The sequence below is a fragment of the Prenolepis imparis genome, unplaced genomic scaffold (genome assembly GCF_030444845.1).
Source record: "Prenolepis imparis isolate NDT839.2.m4 unplaced genomic scaffold, iyPreImpa1.0 SCAF_5, whole genome shotgun sequence".
Taxonomy (NCBI): Eukaryota; Metazoa; Arthropoda; class Insecta; order Hymenoptera; family Formicidae; genus Prenolepis; species Prenolepis imparis.
The window spans coordinates 17,070,424-17,091,455 of NW_028141163.1; the positions used below are offsets into that span (position 1 = coordinate 17,070,424).

General features: G+C 36.2%; 2 protein-coding genes across 7 annotated transcripts in view; one reads left to right on the forward strand and one right to left on the reverse strand.

Annotated features, from left to right (window-relative positions):
• Positions 1–6,756, forward strand: part of LOC145936196 (paired box protein Pax-6) — a 128,594-nt gene extending 121,838 nt beyond the window's left edge. For 3 of the 5 annotated variants that reach the window (XM_083038129.1, XM_083038127.1, XM_083038128.1), the window contains 4 exons: positions 1,634–1,893; positions 2,486–2,778; positions 3,195–3,505; positions 4,202–6,756. In XM_083038129.1, coding sequence (XP_082894255.1) covers positions 1,634–1,893; positions 2,486–2,778; positions 3,195–3,505; positions 4,202–4,296 — 959 coding nt within the window. In that variant the 3' untranslated portion in view covers positions 4,297–6,756. Of the gene's footprint in view, positions 1–1,633; positions 1,894–2,485; positions 2,779–3,194; positions 3,602–4,201 lie in introns of all 5 variants that reach the window. The other 2 variants (XR_014425337.1, XM_083038130.1) reach the window with 2 other exon arrangements.
• An 886-nt stretch (positions 6,757–7,642) lies between these two features.
• On the reverse strand, positions 7,643–19,201 carry LOC145936199 (uncharacterized). Of its 2 annotated transcripts, none has more exons than XM_083038144.1 (6): positions 18,752–18,963; positions 18,504–18,603; positions 17,710–17,829; positions 16,983–17,157; positions 16,451–16,570; positions 7,643–8,815 (listed from the first exon to the last, which is right to left on the reverse strand). In XM_083038144.1, the coding sequence occupies exons 1-6, from the start codon at positions 18,766–18,768 to the stop codon at positions 7,947–7,949; spliced, it is 1,401 nt and encodes a 466-aa protein (XP_082894270.1). In that variant the 5' UTR covers positions 18,769–18,963; the 3' UTR covers positions 7,643–7,946. The 2 variants fall into 2 exon arrangements, with proteins under 2 accessions (XP_082894270.1, XP_082894271.1); XM_083038145.1 differs by lacking the exon at positions 18,752–18,963 and adding an exon at positions 19,035–19,201 and having other exon boundaries at positions 7,648–8,815.
• Positions 19,202–21,032: the final 1,831 nt, after the last annotated feature.

The following is a 21,032-nucleotide window of genomic DNA, read 5'->3' on the forward strand; positions in this document are numbered from 1 at the left end:
GATTTCTGTCAAAAATATTATTCGAGTTTAAAGTATTATAACATATTATTTCTAACATTATTATTTTAATTTTTATAACATATTTTTATTTTAAAATTCAATTAGCAAATTAACGCTTTAATCAGCTGATTTCTGTCAAAAAATATTAATCAAGTTTAAACAAACTTAATATATAAATATCATTCTTCTTTATATAAAATCGAGGAATGGCGCGCGCTTGTGTTCTAGTTATATAAAAGACAAAACTTTTTAATTATATAGAATATATAATTAATATATATATAATTAAGTTTCGATAACACAAGCGACAAGTCGCGTGTCACATCGAGCCAGATTCTGACTCGAGCCTCTCCGTTGGAGAGGAGGTAGTCGCGAAATGACAGTGGCATATCTCGTAGGGGGGTGGCCGGCGACTGGTGGTCGGGAGTCGGGACGCTCGTCGTCTTATCGGGCACCCTGTAGCCTCATCCCCGCGCGTTCTCCTTCATCGTCCTTTTCTCGTTCTACCCTGTGTCTCCGCACCGTTCCCCTCATCGTCGTCGAAGCAAACCCAGTGACGCCTCGACGCGCTCACCCAGAAACCGACGATAAGGTTCACCCGGCGACGCCTGCCTATACCGCTCGTGTTCCTTCACATACGCGCGTCCACGTATACATACACATATACGTATACGAATAGATACACGTACAAAGACGCGAATGTATATAACGCGTGTAGCTATTGATATAAGAAAATCAGAGGGTGAAGAAGAGGAAGGGGAGGGAAAGGGGAGAGTAAGCGAAACCCCAAATCGTGTGCCACGTTATCACACATCCTGACATCGATAATACATCGCCGATTTCCTCCTCCGTTACAACCAGGAGCGATTTCTGTAAAGCTTAACTTGTTCGCAAGTAGATTTATCGATATTTTGACAAAAATCATTATTCAAATGTGTAATTTTCTTGAATCATGGATTTTAATTTCAATAAACATTTTTTCGAGTTTGAAATTAATTTTTCCCATTCAAATTGTGGCTAAAATTCATCAATGGTTGCAGTTTTGTAATACATTCGTAAACATTAAATACTAGTAATAATTAATATATTAAATAAAATTCCTTTATATACCTATATCTTTGAGTCTTCAAGATTTAAGTGTCAAACGTCATATATTAATATTTTTATAAGAATTATGAATATTTATTAAACTTTCTGGTACACATGTATGTCTTCGGTATTCATGCTATGCAAATTGAATATAAATATTTTCAAAACTTTACAAAAATCAAAGTTTATAAAGTTTAATAAATGATGTTTAATGACTCACTTAAAGCTTGAATAATCAAAGATATATAAAGGAATTATTTAATATATTAATTTAAAACTGTTGTGAGTGTATTTCAAAAATTCTTAAATATATTTGCATCGCCTTGATAAAATTTTAAAAAATTGACCTGTGAAAGGATTAAATCAATAATATGATTCTATTATTTAATAAAAAGTTAATTCGCAAGAAATTCTTTTAATACAAATTTATTCATATTATATTTTATTCTTGCCATATTTAATTCATATGAATGAAGAAGTTTTGCTCTTAATACCCCTGGTGACGGACGTTGATAACGATGGACGATATATTTTATTATTACAGTATCCGAGCTCGAGGGTGGCGCGCATTCGGATGAGACGAACAGCGGGGGTGACAACAGCAACGCCGGCAGCGTGTCGGGCGGTGCCGATGACGATCAGGCCCGTCTTCGCCTGAAGAGGAAGCTGCAGAGGAATCGCACGAGCTTCAGCAACGAGCAAATCGACGCACTCGAGAAGGAATTTGAGAGAACCCACTATCCAGATGTGTTCGCCAGGGAGAGACTCGCCGGCAAGATCGGCCTACCGGAAGCTCGAATACAGGTGACTATTCGGCGCAATACTGCATACCCTTGGCCAAAATGCATAAGAGCAAGCAGAATAATCGAGACCGTTAAATAAAAAATAACAGCACGATATTTTTCTTGAAAAAAAAAGCAAGAGAATATTAAATAGCGAGTATCGGTTAATATATTGTTGGAAAATAACAATTATCAGATTGTTTCGTGTTTCTCTATTTATGTCAAGATCTCAATTATCATATTTGATTTTAAGTCGGACTACTCATTGTTCACGTATTATAAGACCTGGTGAATTTTTATATATTTAATTGATAATAATTATAACTTCATCTCAGTATTTTTATCATTTGTATCAAAAACAGTATAATATAATACAGTCTGATATTATTCTTTACGCACATATACAGGTCTACTTATCTTATTACACCAAAGATTGATGATCATAAAAATCATCATTAATCAAAAAATTAACATAAATTCGTAACAGACCTTCGCAAGAAGCGACGCGTTTTCTTAATGAGTCATTTCGTCCACGATTATCAACCGATACGAAAATGATTCGTAGCCTAGCGATTGACCTGTATCTTCGTCTGTCTTCTCGTTCACTAACTCAGGTCTGGTTTTCGAATCGGCGGGCCAAGTGGCGGCGCGAGGAGAAATTACGCACGCAACGGAGGGATAATCCGCCACCGCAGCAGCAGCAGCAGCAGCAGCAACAGCAGCAGCAACAGCAACACACTGCCGGCGTTAGTCTGGTGGGTGCTGGTCACCCGACTCCGCCACCACCCTCGGGGATACTTGGAGGCCAGCCGCCTCCGCAGGCGCCACCCTCGCCCCCTAGAATACACCACGGATTCGCGCCCACCGCCGTATATCCCGGAATACCCAGCATGCCTGACTCGTACAGGTGAGAGTAAAACGCGAAAAAAGTTTTCACCGGGACTAGCTATCCGAGATGGAGATATTAAACTGATGATTAGCTCCGCGATGCAATCAGTCGTCCACTAATGGACACATTTCAAATATGCGCAGATTAAAAAATGAAGGCTCCTGGTTCCTGGTAAAAGAATTTTTAGCGTGTGCTTTCTCGCTTCTGACGTCACAATCTAACACGGTCGCGGTGAGGACCCAAGAGCCTTAACATAATAACATAATAAAATTCCTCTTCTCAAAGATTTAACATTTTTAATTCTCAAAATATTTAATAGCAATACTATTTCGATAAAGTGTTATCGAAATATGCTAAGAGAAGCTTTGATATTTTATAATAGAAGAGAAAACATTGATATCACACGTCACGTCATCCTTTTTTTTTCATTACAGCCCAATGACGTCGATGCCGAGCTTCACGATGTCGGGCGCCAGTCAGCAGAACCAGCACACGACGAGCAGCATGTCCTCGCTGTCCGCCGGGGGTGGTATGAGTCCGATGGGCATGACCGTAGGTATGACCGTCGGACCGAGTCCTGGCGCGTGTCTTCAGCAACGGGACAACGGCTACTCGTGCGGGGTAGCGAGACCGCCGAGCTACGAGCCCCTTCATCTGGGCTACGGCGCCAGACCCACTTGCAGCCCCACGCAGCCCTATCACGCGGCGGGTCTCAATCAGTACAATCAGAACGCCAGCTCGACCGGTGAGTGTCTACCGCACTCACTGCATTCGCTGCTTGCACTCTAGCCGATGGACTACTACTACGGCTACCATGGATAACACGCTATCGAGCCCGCCGGTAATGGATTATACACGCTTCTGTCTTCCCCTGCCCCTTTGGTGCCCCCCTTCAAAGTATTCCCGTTCGCGCGATCTCGTGAGAAATTTCCCCATCTCGTTATATCAGTAAAATGCGATCTAGCTTTATGGGGAGACACCCCCCCGTAAAGCTACTCGCCTGCATCGCCTACATTAGCCGCCTGAGCGCTTCTTATTTCTAGTCAATGGATTGTAGGTGTTAGTAATGTTCAACTTATGTTGACAGAGAAAATTGCGTGCTGTACAAAAGATCTAATTTTGTGTTATTACGCACATATCTCTTAATAATAACCAGATGATAAAATAATATTTGACGAATATACATAGATAGATTAATATAGACACAAACAGCATCTCGAAAAATAAATCAAAATTTAGAGAGATACTCTGGTTACTGTTGACCTTCTTTTATCTCTCATCATTACTAACATTTATTAATAAATCAGCTACGAAATGATATATAAATGTTTACCGATGAGAGACTAGCACTAGCAAGTGAAAGCACATAATTTCTTTGCACGCAAAATACTTAATAAAATTCTACGAAATTTATTAGACTGTCAAACGGATTCTCTTACAGGTCTAATATCGCCTGGCGTGAGTGTGCCGATCGCGGTACCAGGTCAACCGGCACCGGACATGGCGGCGCAATATTGGTCACCGAGGCTGCAGTGACCGTGGTGGTCGTCGACGTCGACCTCGTCTCCGTAGACTTGAGCTTCTTCGTCTATCTAGTTTACGTTATCGTAAAGGGAAAAAAAAGGAAACGACACACACGGTTACGCGTGATCGTAGCGCAAAGTCTCCGCACGTTATGATGTTGATTGTTTGTGCGTGCGACTCTGTCTCGCAGCAAAAAAAAATCGAAGTGAGCTATAATCGCACCCGTGCGTTTCGTTTAAGCCAAAGCTCTGCGTGAAAACGAGTTTGATTTGTCCGTGTTCGCGTCCACTGTTTCCGTTTTCTGTAAGGCAAGTACGCAAATCATGAACATCACTTCACACACAGAAACTCTCCCTGAAGAAACAACATTGTCCGTGAATTCGCTGATATTTATTCGCGTGAGAGAATCATCCGAGACACGAAAGAATCCGCTCTATACTATTCGGTGAAGATAAAGTTCTAAAATTTTAATTAAATGATTCTGATCGAATCTATTTGTATATTGGTGATAAATCGGTGTAGTAATTATATAATTGCAATACAAATGTGTGTGACATGCCGAATTGGATTACAATAGGCGGATCGATCAATTTCTGTGTATGATGATGTGAATGTTATTCATCAAATATTCATTCGTTAAAATTAAATTCCTAATATCCTGTAATAAAAATTAATATTTACACTTTACGATTAACATCTTCCCGATCGAGTCTCTTTATTATTTATAGACAAATAATTAATGCTGCTTTTTGCAATTTTCACTAACAATGTTCGTAATGTAAACACGCGCAAAGAGATATTTCTCCACTTTATTTCAAGACTTTATCAAAAATCCAATAATTCATAAGAACACACAATCTTTGTAAGACATATGTCAATCAGCTCGTGGTAATTTTTTTATTATAATGTATCAATATCAATGATCGGCAAGATATGTATATGAAAAATCTTCCAAAATATCACATTCACGTTATGCACAATTTTATAATTACACAGCTTCATTTTATTCATATACAATTATACTTCCAATATCTTTGAAATAGAATCGGGCAAGGTGAGACGCGGTGAAAAAAAAAAATATGAATCATCGGCAATGTGCAACTCGTGTAAAAATAATTAGCGTGAAAATCGGAGAGGGGAAAAAAAGAGTGAGAAATCGCTCTCGAGAATTCTCGCAGTTTTTATTCGCAACGTTTCGTAGATGTAATTCTTGTAGGCGAGAGAGAAAGGGAAATAAAAATAGTTTCTAAGTCGGTATTACGTTATTATTTATACTCGTGTAAAACAGAGCGGAGAAAGTCAGGAGATAATAAACGTGAGTTTGTTGTGTGTACATCGTAAGAATATCTCGACCCAGTCATTTATATATAAATATATACATAGTTGACTCTATAATTCTCTAAATACACTTGATAAAATCAATTCGTAATTTATATTCGGTGCAAGGTTCGAGAGAGAGAGAGAGAGAGGGAGAGAGAGAGAAAGAAAGAAAAAGAAGAAGGACCGCGAAAATGTGCCGGTTGTGATTTCCCTTAGGTCAGATATGTTAAGCGTACGATTATGCATTCTAAATAAATAGTATGTACATTTAATCGAGAATTCTCTCAATGCTTGTTTTCTAATCGGACAATCCGTTTGCGAGATCCTAGGGTACACATTCGTTCTTGCTGTATGAAATATTAATTGCAGAGAGTAAACCATGTATCTAATATTGGATATCGATTGTTGATCAAGATAAGTAACGATTCGTGCGATTTCCTATTAGAAATCAAGCGCAACTCCTTCCCGAACGTGTTCATCTCGATCCGATAATTCATATGTATCTCGATGCCGTTTCGTTAATCCTCTTAGCATAATCGATAATCGCAAAGATATCAACGATCCCTCCTGTATTATCGTCCAAATCGAAACAATTGAACCAATTATAAGAAACAAAGGAAAGCGGAATGTGTGCAAGCAGAAAGAGACCATCGTTTTACCTTGCAAATGTAACAATTGTATATTTATTTCGACTTAATAATTAATTTACATTCGAAGACACGTTGTATTTCCTAAATCCTCACTAGAAATTATCTATTGCGATATAGATCTGCTGGCGCGATTAACCCTGAATTACTTCTGCGAATAAAAAAAAACCACTCCGTGGATAAGTTTAAATTAATACTAATATGACAGTTTTGATTATAATCAATTAGTTAATAAATATCGATAAAAATTATAAAATTATTTAAAAATGTACATGTTTAATATTCTTTCTCTGAGCTGATTTAAAAAATTATATCTTTGTGATATATTAGTGAATTATTGAATAGGAGAAGTAATATCAGAAGTTAAAAGTATAAAGCCCAGCAGACATTTATTGCAAAATTGCAACAGTGTGTGTAGATACACACCCATAATATTATCATATAATTCTAGACAACTATAACATTATTATAGTTATCACGTAATTTGGTACAAAAAGAAATGTTTACAGGGCTTTAAAAATAATAATATATAATAAATACATTCGATATAGCCTAAGTCTTTAAGGCTCCCGTTTCCTATAATCATATTGAAGTAATTTTTTTTTTTTTTTTTTTTAAGAAATGTCGAAATAGATTAGTTTTATCATATGTTATCACTCGCGTTTGATAGATTCGATACGATAAAAACTTTTTTTCTTACTAAATGCATATATAATTTATATTGTAATCTTATTTTCAATATGAATGAATCTTGTGACAGAAGATCAGCTATTTATTAATTTAACGAATCAAAAAAAATAATCTTTGATTTTACTGATCTATATTATATCAAGTGGTAGTATAACAAAATAAATTTTAAAAAAAGAATTGATTTATTTTGACAATTCTGATGTATTTCGCAAGAAAATAATGCACATGATTTGACATCATACTTCAATATGATATAATGTCAACGAGGGATCAAGAGTCTTAACTTCAAAGACATATATACATATATAAAATCGATTGAAGTAAGTATTAAAACTTTGAAGTATAGAATTTACATTCTCTCGTAATATTATGCGTGTATTTCAAACAAGATCTACTATCTATTAATCTCGAATTGTGCAACGAAATATCATTCCGTATCAATCCGATTACTAGATTTTAATTTAACTTTCATTCATTCTCTCTAAGTGATATTTATACTCTACACGTTTGAAATATCGTGCGGAATATTATTTATTAATTATTTCTATTTATTAATTATTTCAATTTTTCTCGAGAATTTCATAATTAAAATAAAAAACATGAATTATTATTGAGATCAGATATAAGAGAAATGCTAATTTATGTACATATTGAAACTAATATTTTTAATTTGCTATATATTTCGAAATATAATAAAATTAACACGTAACCAATTTACAGAAATTAAAATGGAACTCCAATATAACCGATTAATTAATTGTCGTAATGATATAAGAGATCGTAATGATATAATCCTTTTTTAAAGTGGTTTTAGAGGTTCTTAAGAGATTTTTAATTTGTGTCTACTTAAATACTATATAAAAAGAGAATAGATTATACTTTATATAAAATTTTAAAAAATATTTTTCAATCTTGAAGAAAAAGAGTGTCCAATATAATACTCACATCAGTGAGTATCTGTACTTACGCATAGGTTCGTCTAAGGTCGCTTAAACCGCAATTTTTCTACTTGAGCAAGTCTTCGATATCTCTCATAATATCATCGGACGATGTATCTATTCTTAGGTACTCCTCGGTATTCGTATACGATTGACCAGCCAATAACGCACTACTCATAATATCCTCCGTGGTGTAGGTGGCTACCGATTTCCTGTCTTCCGTCCCTTGTTCCGGTTGCGTTTGAGTTTTCTCCTCGTTTGTACTGCTGTCGCACAGTCTGACCTCCACCTCGCTTCTCCTGTTCGCGTTAACAGACTCGTTGCTATGGCTCTCCAGCCTCTCGCGACACGAACCTTCTACCTCGTCGCCCTGATCCTTCATTCCAGCTGTGTCTTTGCACGGTTCCGTCTCCTTCGTAATACTACCGCTTCTCAGAGTCCTTCGCAGCTTTATCGGTGGCGTCTTGACGATGGGTTCGCTACTCTTGACAAACTCGGAGCTGGTCCTGCGCTTCTTGGCCGGACTAACCGAGCTCTCTTCAACGCTCTCGATCGAACGTTTCTTCGTGCTTCTCGTCGCCTCGATCGGCGATGGAGGCTCCGTTCCAACTTCGTCAGACGTGTCCATCAGAAGATCTTTAGCGACCAGCTCTTTCTCCTTCTTTCGTTGTCGGATCTCCTCCAGGGTCAACACTTGAAAGTCTAACTTCTTTACTGGTTGTTCCATCTTGGAGTTTACCCATCGATTAGAGATCCTCCTAGCCTTGCCGAGATCCGCCTGATTGCTGAAAAGTTTGGCATCGTTTCCAGCCTCGTATGAGTAATAAGCCGCGCTCTCCGCCTGGATCTCCTCTAGTCTCATCTGTTCGTAGGTCTTGCAGTAAGGTACCTTGGGCTGCGCTTTTACCGGTGACGGCGCACTTTCATTATCGGATTCTGGAAGAAACATAGGTTGGATCAAATAATAGAAACATACGAAGATACGTTGGATCAAATAATCGTCCGGATTACTCGAAGGCATCACTTGTGTTGATGGCCATTAATATATTAGATATAATCAGCTTTATCTCTCTCTCTCTCCTCTTGCATTTATCTTTCTCTCCCTCTCTCTCCCTTTAGATTATAAAGTACTAGATTATCTGTGCCGATCACGGTTTCGGTAATTTATCTCTCATCCATCATTCTCAGAAATTGTGGGTTTAATTTTATTTTAAATAATCGAAAATTGGAATGATCGAGAATCTATATATCGTGTGTCGGATTTTTCTTCGCAGGCAATCGCAATGATTTTTTTTTTTTTTCAAAATGCTCTTTTTTTTTATATTGTAAATTATAATCTCGAGTTTTGCGCGCTCTGTGTTGGGAAAATCTGGATAGGATTCGATAGTTTTCGTAATCGACATTTCTTTTTCTGTTCTTGATTTATCTCTAAGCGGATCTTTCTCGTTATCTCTTTTCCTTCTGTTTTCTCGATTTTACTTTTAGATCTTAACTTCGAATTCATTGTGTGATATCCTTATTTATATCCTCTCCTTCGCACATTTCTTGGCTAACACTCGATTGTTATAAATCGAGCTTTAATCCGTAACATCCTTAACACAATCAAGAAATTTCACTTCTCTCTCTTCCTCTCTCGTCATACATACATTTCTTTCTTTCGATTTTCCTCTCTCTTATCTCTATCAATTTAAAATTGGTTTCTCCGCAGATCTCTCTTTTGCGCTGCCGGATACGAAATTGTGCAAGACGGAAGTGCTTCTTATCGTCGACGCACTTTTATAATTCACACTTCGATCACAATACTTACTTGTACAATTTATATAACAATCCTCTAGATTCATATAATCAAAAAAAATTTATATAGTCTAAAGAAAAACGAAAACGCACAAAGTCGGAGAAATCTTGACCGGATCGTCGTGGTTACAAAAATTATATCGAAAGTAATTCTTTTACAAAATAATCGAAAGATGAATGAAATTACGGTGAATGGAATCGGAAAGAAGTGAAATAGAAGAAGACCCATTGAGAGAAGCATTGCCGGATAAATACCGGGGACAAAAAAAAATTGTCACACCTTATACATTTATATACCGGTCATATGCTCGGCTCTCTGGGTCGATTGTCCGGATGGTTTTCGAGGTATCAAGTTTATTGAAATCCAGATATCATCTCAATGAAAAGTATTGATTTTTCCATTCGCTTACATCAATTCGTTATAGTTAAATTGCGCATCGCTTATACTCTTTAGCAATCAATCAATCTTTCTCCTCTTCCACATATTTCGCAGCCGTCGATCGGCTGAGAAAAAAGGCTCTTTCGTTTTTATTTTTTATTTAATTTTTTTTTGTTTATTTGTTTGTCTCTTCTCTATCGTTCGCGTTCGAGACGAGAGAAGCCGTAACGAGTCGACGTAAGGACGATCGCGGACGTTTGTCATTCTTCGTCGTCATAATCTCAAGTTTAAGGGATCGCATTCCGCTATTCCGAACATCCCCGAGAGTCTCGTCCGCGCTGCGAACGTCTGTTTCTCGTCCACGGGACAGACCGACGATCCCGATTCGCGGGCTCGACCGTGTGTTTACATCCGCGAATCGCGACTCACGTCGACAACTCGTTACTTGAACGAATTTAAAGGTTCGTCGAATGATCGCCACGCGACCGAGGCCAAAATGCGTGGGGGGGGGGGGGGGGAATAAAAAGGAAAACTAAAAAGAGAGAATAATCAAATGAAATAACGAGAGAGAACATTATAAGAGAGAACTGGGGAAGGGGCTCCGGTCGCGCTTACGGCCGTGAAAAAGTCACTCGCGACTCGATGAACATCCGCACGCATCTGCAAAAGGTATCGCTCGATGTCGCGAGTCGAGGGAAGTCAGAGAAAAACGCGTAGGGTAAAAAGATATAAAGTTATTAATATAATCGGAGAGACAGTCGTTTAGAGATTTAGTCGGCGAGAGACTCGGAGAACGAGAGCAGAGAACCGGACAGGAGCGATCGGAAACAGTTGTTCTCCATTCGCTCTCTGACATTCCGCTCTCGCGATCACTCGCGCATCGACAAAGTCTGCATTCCGCGTGACACATTCTCCGTCGTACAATTTAATTATTTAATTTATTTTTATTTATTTTTCCTCGAGAAAAAAGAGCAGCTGATCGAGCTGATCCGAATGATCTTTCCTCGTCGAATGCAAGAGCGTCGATGGCGCGATATAGTCGCGAGATACATACATATACAATGATGATGATGCTGCTCGTCGTTTTCTTTGCGCTCTCTATAAATCACAGGAAGAGAAAAATGCAGACGAAAAAATCAAACTAACAAATCGCTATAAACAATGATCTTACACAAAACGAAGATCGAGAGGCGAGAATCGCGTTGCACGCAATCGCCTCCTTTACTCATGTAACATATATATATATAGTATATAATATATATATATACATAATGTATATGCATATATATATAATATTCTCTGTGTTCTCATACACTCTCTCTATCTTCTGTCTTTCAGTTTACGCTTACATACGCACCTTTTCAAGTGCGCACACGCATATAACGCGGACAAGTTTAAATGAGTCACAGGCTGTGGCGATGTATAGAGAAAACATCGCGCAATATACTCGCTGTCTCCCGAGATTTAGACTTACAATACGATCGGTCATGACGATCTTACGGATACGCATAAATCGCCAACTTAATCGCAATCGAGAGGAGACACCTTCGCATACACTTTCGTAAAGATCTATACGAGACGCGCTTCTGTCTCGCTTACTGAGTCGCAGTCCGAGTGAGACAACGAGCATCACGAGCCCGTGGCACGACCGCCTATATATAATGATATTAATAATTTTACGGTCAACGATACACCGTAATTGATCGACAGATGCAGATGATGCACAGCGGCGACTCGCTAACGACCAGAAGAGAAGATCTAGCGGCGCGCGGCGAGCTCGCGGTATCATCGTCATCGCGACTAAGCAGGCCTATTCTGCAACTTGAAACGCATGCATCGTAATTATGCATGCGTTACAGGACTCGTACCTATGTGTGAAAAAAAAAGAATGCGTTATATATAGTTATTATAATGCGCTGTGCATCGAAAGTTGCGGAATAGGCCTGCAGAATCCTTTGATAAAGCTTTTCGGCTTTCGATATAATTAATAATTGTGAATAGATGTTAAATACAAGGGAGACCCACGATCTTCCACGCACACGCACGTGGTGATCGCTTCGTCCTTCGAGACTCTATTCGCATTAGATAAAGACCCTTCGTCGAAGGGCAGAGATACAGGACCCATCTCGCTGCGGTCCTTACTTTTTTCATACTTATATATCTCTCGCATCTATTTATCAGATACACATTCTCTCTCTCTCTCTCTCTCTCTCTCTCTCCCTCTCTTTCAATAGCCATCCTCGCATCTTTTCCTTATTCAAACTCGTTTGCCTTTCAAACTCACACGCGCAACCATATTTCATATTCCTGTACGTTTTATCTTTTTTTTTGTTTGTACATAGATTTTCTAGATCCAGGTTCGATCAAACTCGCCCCTATCTTGGAAGATCCGCGCGTCGTTCTCGTTTTTTTTTTTTTTTTTTTTTAAAGAGGAGAAACGTATCGTCGCAAATCTATCCGGATGATCGCCTAATTTTGGCGTTTATTTTAATTTGCCTGTTAAAAATACCTCGTAAGAAAAAAAAAAACACGACTCTGGCATTTACGCGAACACAAAAGCGGACTGACGACTCTGTACGGCACAAAATTCTCGCCGATTGAAATACACGAGCCAATTTTTCGCGGTAGAACCGTGAGTTGAATACACAAGTATTTAAAAAAAAAAAAAGCCGACAGTCCCTTATATATCGATAATAATCTCGATCATACTAAAAAAAATATATATATAATTCTCTAATATATATTTAAATATAATATATATATATATGCGTGTAAAACATATCTGTATAAGAAAAATTATTACTTTTCTATTTCGCATCATGTATTTTTCGCGCAAAAATACGCGTATATATATATGTGATGTGTATGCATTCAATCTATCAATTTAAGGTTTCTTTCTTTCTCCTTTCAGTCTCACACGCACTCTCTCTTTCTTTCTTTCTATTACATGCTCACCCAACTCGACTTTATTTCAATAATTTTCCCATAAAATTTTATAATTTCTTTCCTTTTTTTTCGCCGCGTGTGTGTGTTTCACAACGATAGGACGCTTCGCCTCCTATATCATTTAGTCTACCAAGTTATCATATGCACCGTTGACTCGAAAAAAAAAGAAAAAAAAAAAAAAGTTCGCTATCGAAAACCCGGAAAAAAACCGGCAGAGTCTTCCTAAATGATTTACGTTACTTCTTCTCGATGTCCCTTTACGTTTTTCTGTCCATTCTCTTTTTCGTTCAGCAGTGATGCGATTTATTACTATTGTAAAAGATCAGTATTATATATATATATACATACATTTTCCCTGATTATAAAATTTTCCATCGGTGCAAGATTAATAATTTGACAAATCATTTAATGAGTAAGAGCTTCCTTTAAATCTTTCTGCTGATCTAACGAGCCCGCAAGATCAAACGTGCGATATATCAGAAGAATTGAGGCGCTGAAAACAAAGGATTATTAGGTTCGTATTGCTGAAAAAATAAAAGCCAAGTGTTTAAATTGTGTGAAACTCTTCGCTATTATCGATATTAAACTAATTTCTTTTTTTTTTTTTTTTTTCTTTCAAATTGTTACCTCAATTTTCGTTCTCAACGCCTCAATTAAGGGTTATTATATATCCTATTATCATACGGAAACTCGTAAAAAGTGAATCAGTATAATATGTAATATTCTCTTGGCAATCGCGCGCGCGTGTATTCTTTTACTCGATATACGATAAACGTCCTCGGCGTTTAAACATTATCACGTATAGAAAGCAAGCTTCTAAGCCGAATTGTTAGACGCTCTCTTTAGAGCGTTAAAAGGTCACGCTTGACTTACGTGTTAAATCTATATACTTCATCATTTTTTTTTTTTTTTTTTTCTATCAATTTCCCTTGTCGTAAGGATACAACATTACCGGAATTAATCGTGGTCTGCGAAAATTTGCGTAATTATCGTCCGGCTCAGGCTCCGTGTGAAGCGCGATTATCACGTTATTTCCATATTCGCCGTCCTGAAATTCTCAAATTCACGTGAGAAGCCAAAACATATGAAGGCATTATTATTCGTGCACGCGTAAAACACAAGGCTAGGACGCGATAGGAATCTGTCTAAATCTTTAAACACGGATTCGCGCGCGAATATTATTTCATTATATAAATCTCTTTCTCCTTCTTTCTCCTCTCTAATCCATTTCTAGTCAATCATTCATTCATTCTCTCCCTCTCTTTCTCACTCTTTCTCTCTCTCCCTCTCTCTCTCTCTCTCTCTCTCTCTCTCTCTCTCTCTCTCTCTCTCTCTCTCTCTCTCTCTCTCTCTCATTTTCTTCCTCTCGTTATCCTTTTCTTCCTTCTCCTTCTACATCACGCATAATAATAAAGTACGTGACATCAAAGAAAGCATACATGCTCGCGCGCTTATTGGTTCGAAACATAAATATCTCAATTATATTTCCTACTCTCCGCCATTGCACTTATTTCAGCCCAAAACGTGACCGACAGAACAGTGCGCAGGATTCTTTTTTTTTTCCTTGGTTTAATGAGATGTACATATTGGCTAATCCGAATATATATATATATATGCTACTTATATATAATATTCCTTCAATCGGCCACGCAAGGGATTCAAATCCACTCATCCGGAAGGGGGAGGGAGGGCGCGGAGCGATATTTAAAATAAACTTTCTAGATGCTAGCAAAACACTCTCTCGTCAGAGACGCAAACCTAAAAACGAGCAGGGCTTACTCGTTGTATTACAAGAGTAATAACCCCGATTAACATTGAAATTCCAGCTTTCCGCAACTAAAAGCAAGATCTCTACGAATGTAAAAAAATGTATGTGTATGTACGTGTATGTTGTGTGCTTATATGTATGCGTGTGTGTATGTGTGTGTGTGTGTGTGTGTGTGTGTGTGTGTGTGTGTGTGTGTGTGTGTGTGTGTATGATAAAGCGACGACCTATAGCTATCTTCTTTTTCGTCTAGCACGTTCTCGCTTTCGCGATCTTACAGCATGTGAAGACATTGACGAAGACACTTGAACCTCATTTTTCTTAATATAGACCATTCTGGTAATTCGTGCCCGATTGGACCGCAGCCGGAGAAAGATAGCCATAGGTGATTAGAGGGCTAATTTAGGCAAAGTTTAGATATAGCAGCCCCTGTAAAAATCGATATTCACTACTAAATTTTTCGTGGCAACACGTGTGCTAGATTTATCAATAAGATCGATTAATACGACTGGGCAATTGATCATATTATGATTACCGATAAGTGCCAATTCTTTAAAAATGTGAATTCGATCTATGTAGACATACTGTATGTTATATACCTTTTCCCCAAGACAACACACGAATGAACGAATAAATAAGCTTGTGTAATATGGTAAGTCGCACAAACATAAACATGATCGCCGCAACAAGAGCAACCAATGTAAAAGAGGATCTTTAACAAAATCGTATCTCTGCAATTCACAATAATACGATATAGTAGCATGAATGTTTTTTTTTTGCATTAGTTGCATCTCATTAGATCGATCCATTTTACGAAACAAGTTAAAAGGTGGAGGTCGATCGAGTATCGGGAATGTATTCTGTGTATGTAGTATGACCTAACGTCGTGAATTAAATATTATGTTAAAATCGACACAGGCTTTTTTTCGTTATGTATCTTTCGCTGCTATATATATAGAAAGATATACACATATTATTCTTCACGCAGAATAATACTTTCGTAGCAATTCACCAGCAATTCATTGCTTATACCAAATGTATTTAAATCATCTCAACTATACTCGTTCTATCAGAGAATCAATATATATAATTTAATATATAATTTAATATATAATTTAATCGTCGAAAACTTGAAAGGTTTTAAATGTTCGTGAATTCTTCAAAAGTATTTTCCTGTCACTTGGTTGACGAACGAGGAAAATCATACATATGTCGTGGTAAATACTACAACACAGTTTTCGTAGATTTTAAAATCTCCTATACGACGTTATACCGAGAAACGGAAAGGGAAATCGGGAGGTCTGCGGTTGTGGGGTTTGCTGCGTATGAATCGACGTATATGGCGATTGCTGGAGAAGCGGGGAGCTCTGTTGATTTTGCAATGACGTCAGAGACTGCCCGGGAGAGTGAGAGTGTAAATTTTGTTGATGATGCGGATACGACAGCGTGTGATGGCAGGGAGAGGATTGCGAATTGGTCGGCGGTGGGACGTTTAGGTTATTTGTGACGCTGATGCTACCGGGGATGTTGAGGCTGTTAGGATTGTTAGGGATTGTCAGGCTCTTCGGGATACCGAGCGCATTCGGGAGATTCATATTTGTTTGCAAGCTAGGCGGTAGAGAGAGAGTAGCTGACGTAAGATAATGTACGTTGAAAGATGGACGGGGGGGCTAGTAAAGCCTCATACCTTCTTCAAATTTGACGATGAGAGGATCAACGGCGGGACTACCAATAAAACTACCGGCCTCGCTGTTTCCTCTACCTTGGTCCGACTCGGTAGTACTGCTGCCATCATACTTGGGATCATCTTTATAATGCAAAAAAGTAGAAATGTAAAAATATTTGTCCATATACAACAATAGTTATTGTTATAAATGCATGATATTAATTACCTGATTATCTTATTTTATATATTCTTATCATTATATATAAGATAAAAATATAAAATATATAGATGATTCTACAATATTAACTCAAAATAACCAGCGTTAATTTTTCTAATTTGTTAATAAATATTGAATAATTTAAAATAGTATTGATATAAATAAATTTAAAATACTATTTTTAATGTGTCTTTATCAAATCATTAATGTGTAAAACCATTTATACAAATCTTTTTCTTAAACAAAATTTTCAAAGTTAAAGTTGCAATTAAGCGAATGAGTTTTACTCATTGCTATCAATCTAAAAAATTTATTTTATGACAGTATAACATCTACCTTGACGATTGAGCCATTCTTGGTTAGGAGATTTTGTTGCTACTTCTGTGGTCTTCACAGGATTGATAGGGTCATTGGAAATATTGCGTGCAGTCGAATGCAAAAATGAACAATGTGGCTTTCTACATCCTCCAGGTTGTGTTTCCCAATAACAAGGAATTGACTTGCGATTTTTCTATAAAAAAAAACAGGTTTAAATGTTCTCAATTATCTATAAAAATTCTAATATTTAAAATAGCTTGACCGAATATCACTGAATATCATTATGATAAGCAAATTATTTTGTCTTAAATAAGCATTGCTTATTTACTTCAATAATTATTTTAAGAGAAAATAATAAAGTTGTTACATGTTAATTCATTAAACCCTGCAGATTTATATTTTTAAAAAGGGACAGACATTAGCTATAATTATACACTGTATATATATTTATATAATTGAAAAATATTATCAAGACTTATTGTTAATGGCAGTTTTTGTGATACTTGAAAAAGAAAGATAAATAACTTGGATGATTTATAAATTTTTTCAAGAGTTAAATGAAAAGCGTTATATCATTATACAATACAGCAAAACTATTTTACACGTATAAAATTGAAATACATAATGTGAATCAGTAAATATGTAAGTTTGCGTTAATTAATATGTTTATACAAACTATCACAAATCGAATCGTTTATTTAACACATGATCAAGTGTGACAATCTCGTCTAGTAAAAATATTTACCTTTAATTCCATATGTCTGAAATTACAGTGCTCATTAAGGCAATTTCCCTGCTGCCAATATGTGCACGTAGTTTCACAACCTAGAGCAGATGGTTCATGTCTATATGGGCAAAAGTCGCCCTGCAAGAATAAAAAGAATGATTAAAAATAAAAATTATTCACTAATAGTCGAGTTAAAATATTGTAACCAACAAAGATAATTACGCACACTTGCAATGCCAAATCATGTCATCAATACTGCAAGTGTGAGACTGAATCAAAAGTTTATCAAATTATATCATCGATATTTAAGATATATTTATATAAATGTATAATCACTCATCTATTACTTACTTATAATCATTTATTTATGACTCAGAAATGTATGAATACTATAAGATATTTTATCAAAGCAAAGCAAAAAGAAAATATACTTAAAATATTATATATTATAATAGAATGAAATAAAATAACCGTAATTTTATTAATATTAACTTTTTGCAAAAACGAATAAAAAGTCTCTGCGTCACGTGTAAGTAATTAAACAAATGGATACATTTCACTGATAAGGGTTCGAATTTACACGAATTTATATGTTTGAACTTTTACGGTATTGGAGAAAAAAAAATCTTATCAACACGGCATCAAAATGGCCGACCTAACCTCGGCGAGATCGCGAGCAATATGGAACGGTATTGTAAAATTGAATTTTTTTTCCTCCCCCGAGATAAACGTTAAACGGGAGGCGACTCGGGGGGGGGACGCTAGATTTTCGGCTCGACGAAAGCTTACGCTCTTAAGGACGACTCGCTCACCTTTTTGCACGTTGAATAGTAAAAAAAATAACAATCCAGATTCTTATGGTTGTGCTCCATTTGTAAGAACTTGTAAAAGGACGAGTGATCGTGCTCCTTGCTGAAAAAACAGAGATTAATTCTTCCTAAAATTACAAGTCAATCGTGCGTCAATTGTGCGAAGAGGTCGAGGCGATTCGAGAAAAACGATCGACCGATTTACAGACGGGGTAAAATCGAAGCGAGGAGGGACGGAAACGCAGGTTTACCATTTTGTGCGAAACATGATTGCGCGATTTGGAATTCGATCCCGTGGTCGGTCAATTATATCTCGCTATATCGGCGACAACGGTCCAGGTACATGCAAGTACGCGAGGCAGCTGAGCGACTGAACTGACGAAGGGGCCGCGCGTTCCAGGAACGATAAAGGGGCAACAACAATATTTGAGGATCGCTCGAGCCGAGCTCTCGCCTTTCTTTCCCTCCCCTAGCGTTTCTCGCCACCAAACTCGCCCGCGTGTATATATAATCGTCGATATTGTGTATACGTACCCTCGACGCCGCGAGTTCCACGGTGACACCTTTTTTTCCCTTGTGTGCACACACAAAATCCACTCAAACAACACAGACTCGCTCAGTCGAGCTCGATACCCTCAACGTGTTGTCCGTGCTTGCACGACTCCCGTTCGCCAAACGCTCTTGCCAACTGCCGCTCGCACGTTGCACTCCGCGATGACGTCAGAAACGCCGACGAGCGAGAAATCCTTTCCGATTGGTCGCTCCAATCATATGCACGTCCGGAATGTCAAATCGCTTGCAGCTGCAGTCCGCTGCACCCTCTCGTCAAATCCGAGGTTGCCGACCCTGTTATGGCGCCTTATTCCAAAGTGCGACACGCTGCTTCTAGAAATTTCTTTAAAATTTTTAATTAACAAAACATTTATTAAATTTTTATATGCTAAAGTGACTTGTGAGCCACTCTCTATATCTACATTTAAATTATTTCTAAGAAAAATAAATAAGAAATATATATATATATATATATTATTAATAAAATATATATAATATATATATATATAATATATTATTAATAAAATATATATAATATATAATTATAATATATTATTAATAAAATATATATAATATATAATTATAATATATTAATAAAATATATGTAATATAATAAATATAATATATATAAATATATATATATATATAAATTATAATATAATATATATAAATATATATATATATAAATTATAATATAATATATGTAAATAGAAAATAATTATAATTATAATAAATATTATAATTATACATATGTGTGTGTAAATATAATTAATAAGTATATCTAATTAAACAGCATAATGTATTAATGTGTGAAGTACAATTATATATAACATAACATAATACAACATAATATAATATATTAGATTTAGATAATATTAATAGGATTAGAGGCAGAGATTTACTCTTTAGCATTGTACTGAAATTCATTACTTCTTCTTTATAATAACTTTATTGAGAAAGTGATATTTGTTTTCTTTATACATTAGAAAGATGAAATTACACTTTGGCCATCACTTTCAATTCCACACAAACAAAAGTAAAATATAATGATTAATTTTTGCTCATATACTTGTACAATTTATTAATACGAATAATAATAACATAGTATCTCTCTTTCTTTCTCTCTCTCTCTCTCTCTCTCTCTCTCTGTCTCCCTCTATATATATATGATAAACTCGGAAATGGATATACACGTATATATATTGCCAAGTTTCGTAATAACTTCGTATAACTCATTTGTCCACATTGCAAATGTATCGATGCTTATTATAATAGCACATTTCATTTTAATATTGCTAAAATACATTTGTTAAAATGATATATTTATAATAGAAAATACATTATATTTAATCTATTTTTGAAACAAAGAGCTAGAATATAATTCGTAGATAGAACACAAATATTTATATATTCCCCAAAATTACTTATATTATTTAATAATCGTAATATACTTCACAACAAAAGTTATGAAGAAATAGCAAACACGACAAACATACATATTCGATTTCTCTCTATACTCTTCGTGAAGAAATTTGAAAATTGCACAACCCACTCTTGGCATTCTTAGCACTTTGATATTGTAATGACAATTTTTTCAAATAGATTTATTATACTCTTCTGCTAATATATAAAATAGGTTCATTTCGTAAATTATGGCTGCATCGTATTATTTCAGAGAATGTATCACATGGCTACTGACATACGATATGAATTTACGAAATGGGACCATCGCGCTCATGCATAAGTGGTATGATATTGTTCTCTTTTTATATATATATATATATATTTATATTTATATATGCAACAATTTTTTGAAATCTTACTAACTAGAATCTTACTAACTATTATAAAGTTATATATGTTATGAAACTAAACGCCTCAAAAAGTCTTGTCTGTTGACAATGCTAAATTAGAAAATATATCAATCGAAAATATCATACTTACGTAATTAAAGAGTACTCTGCGTTGATACCACTGCTT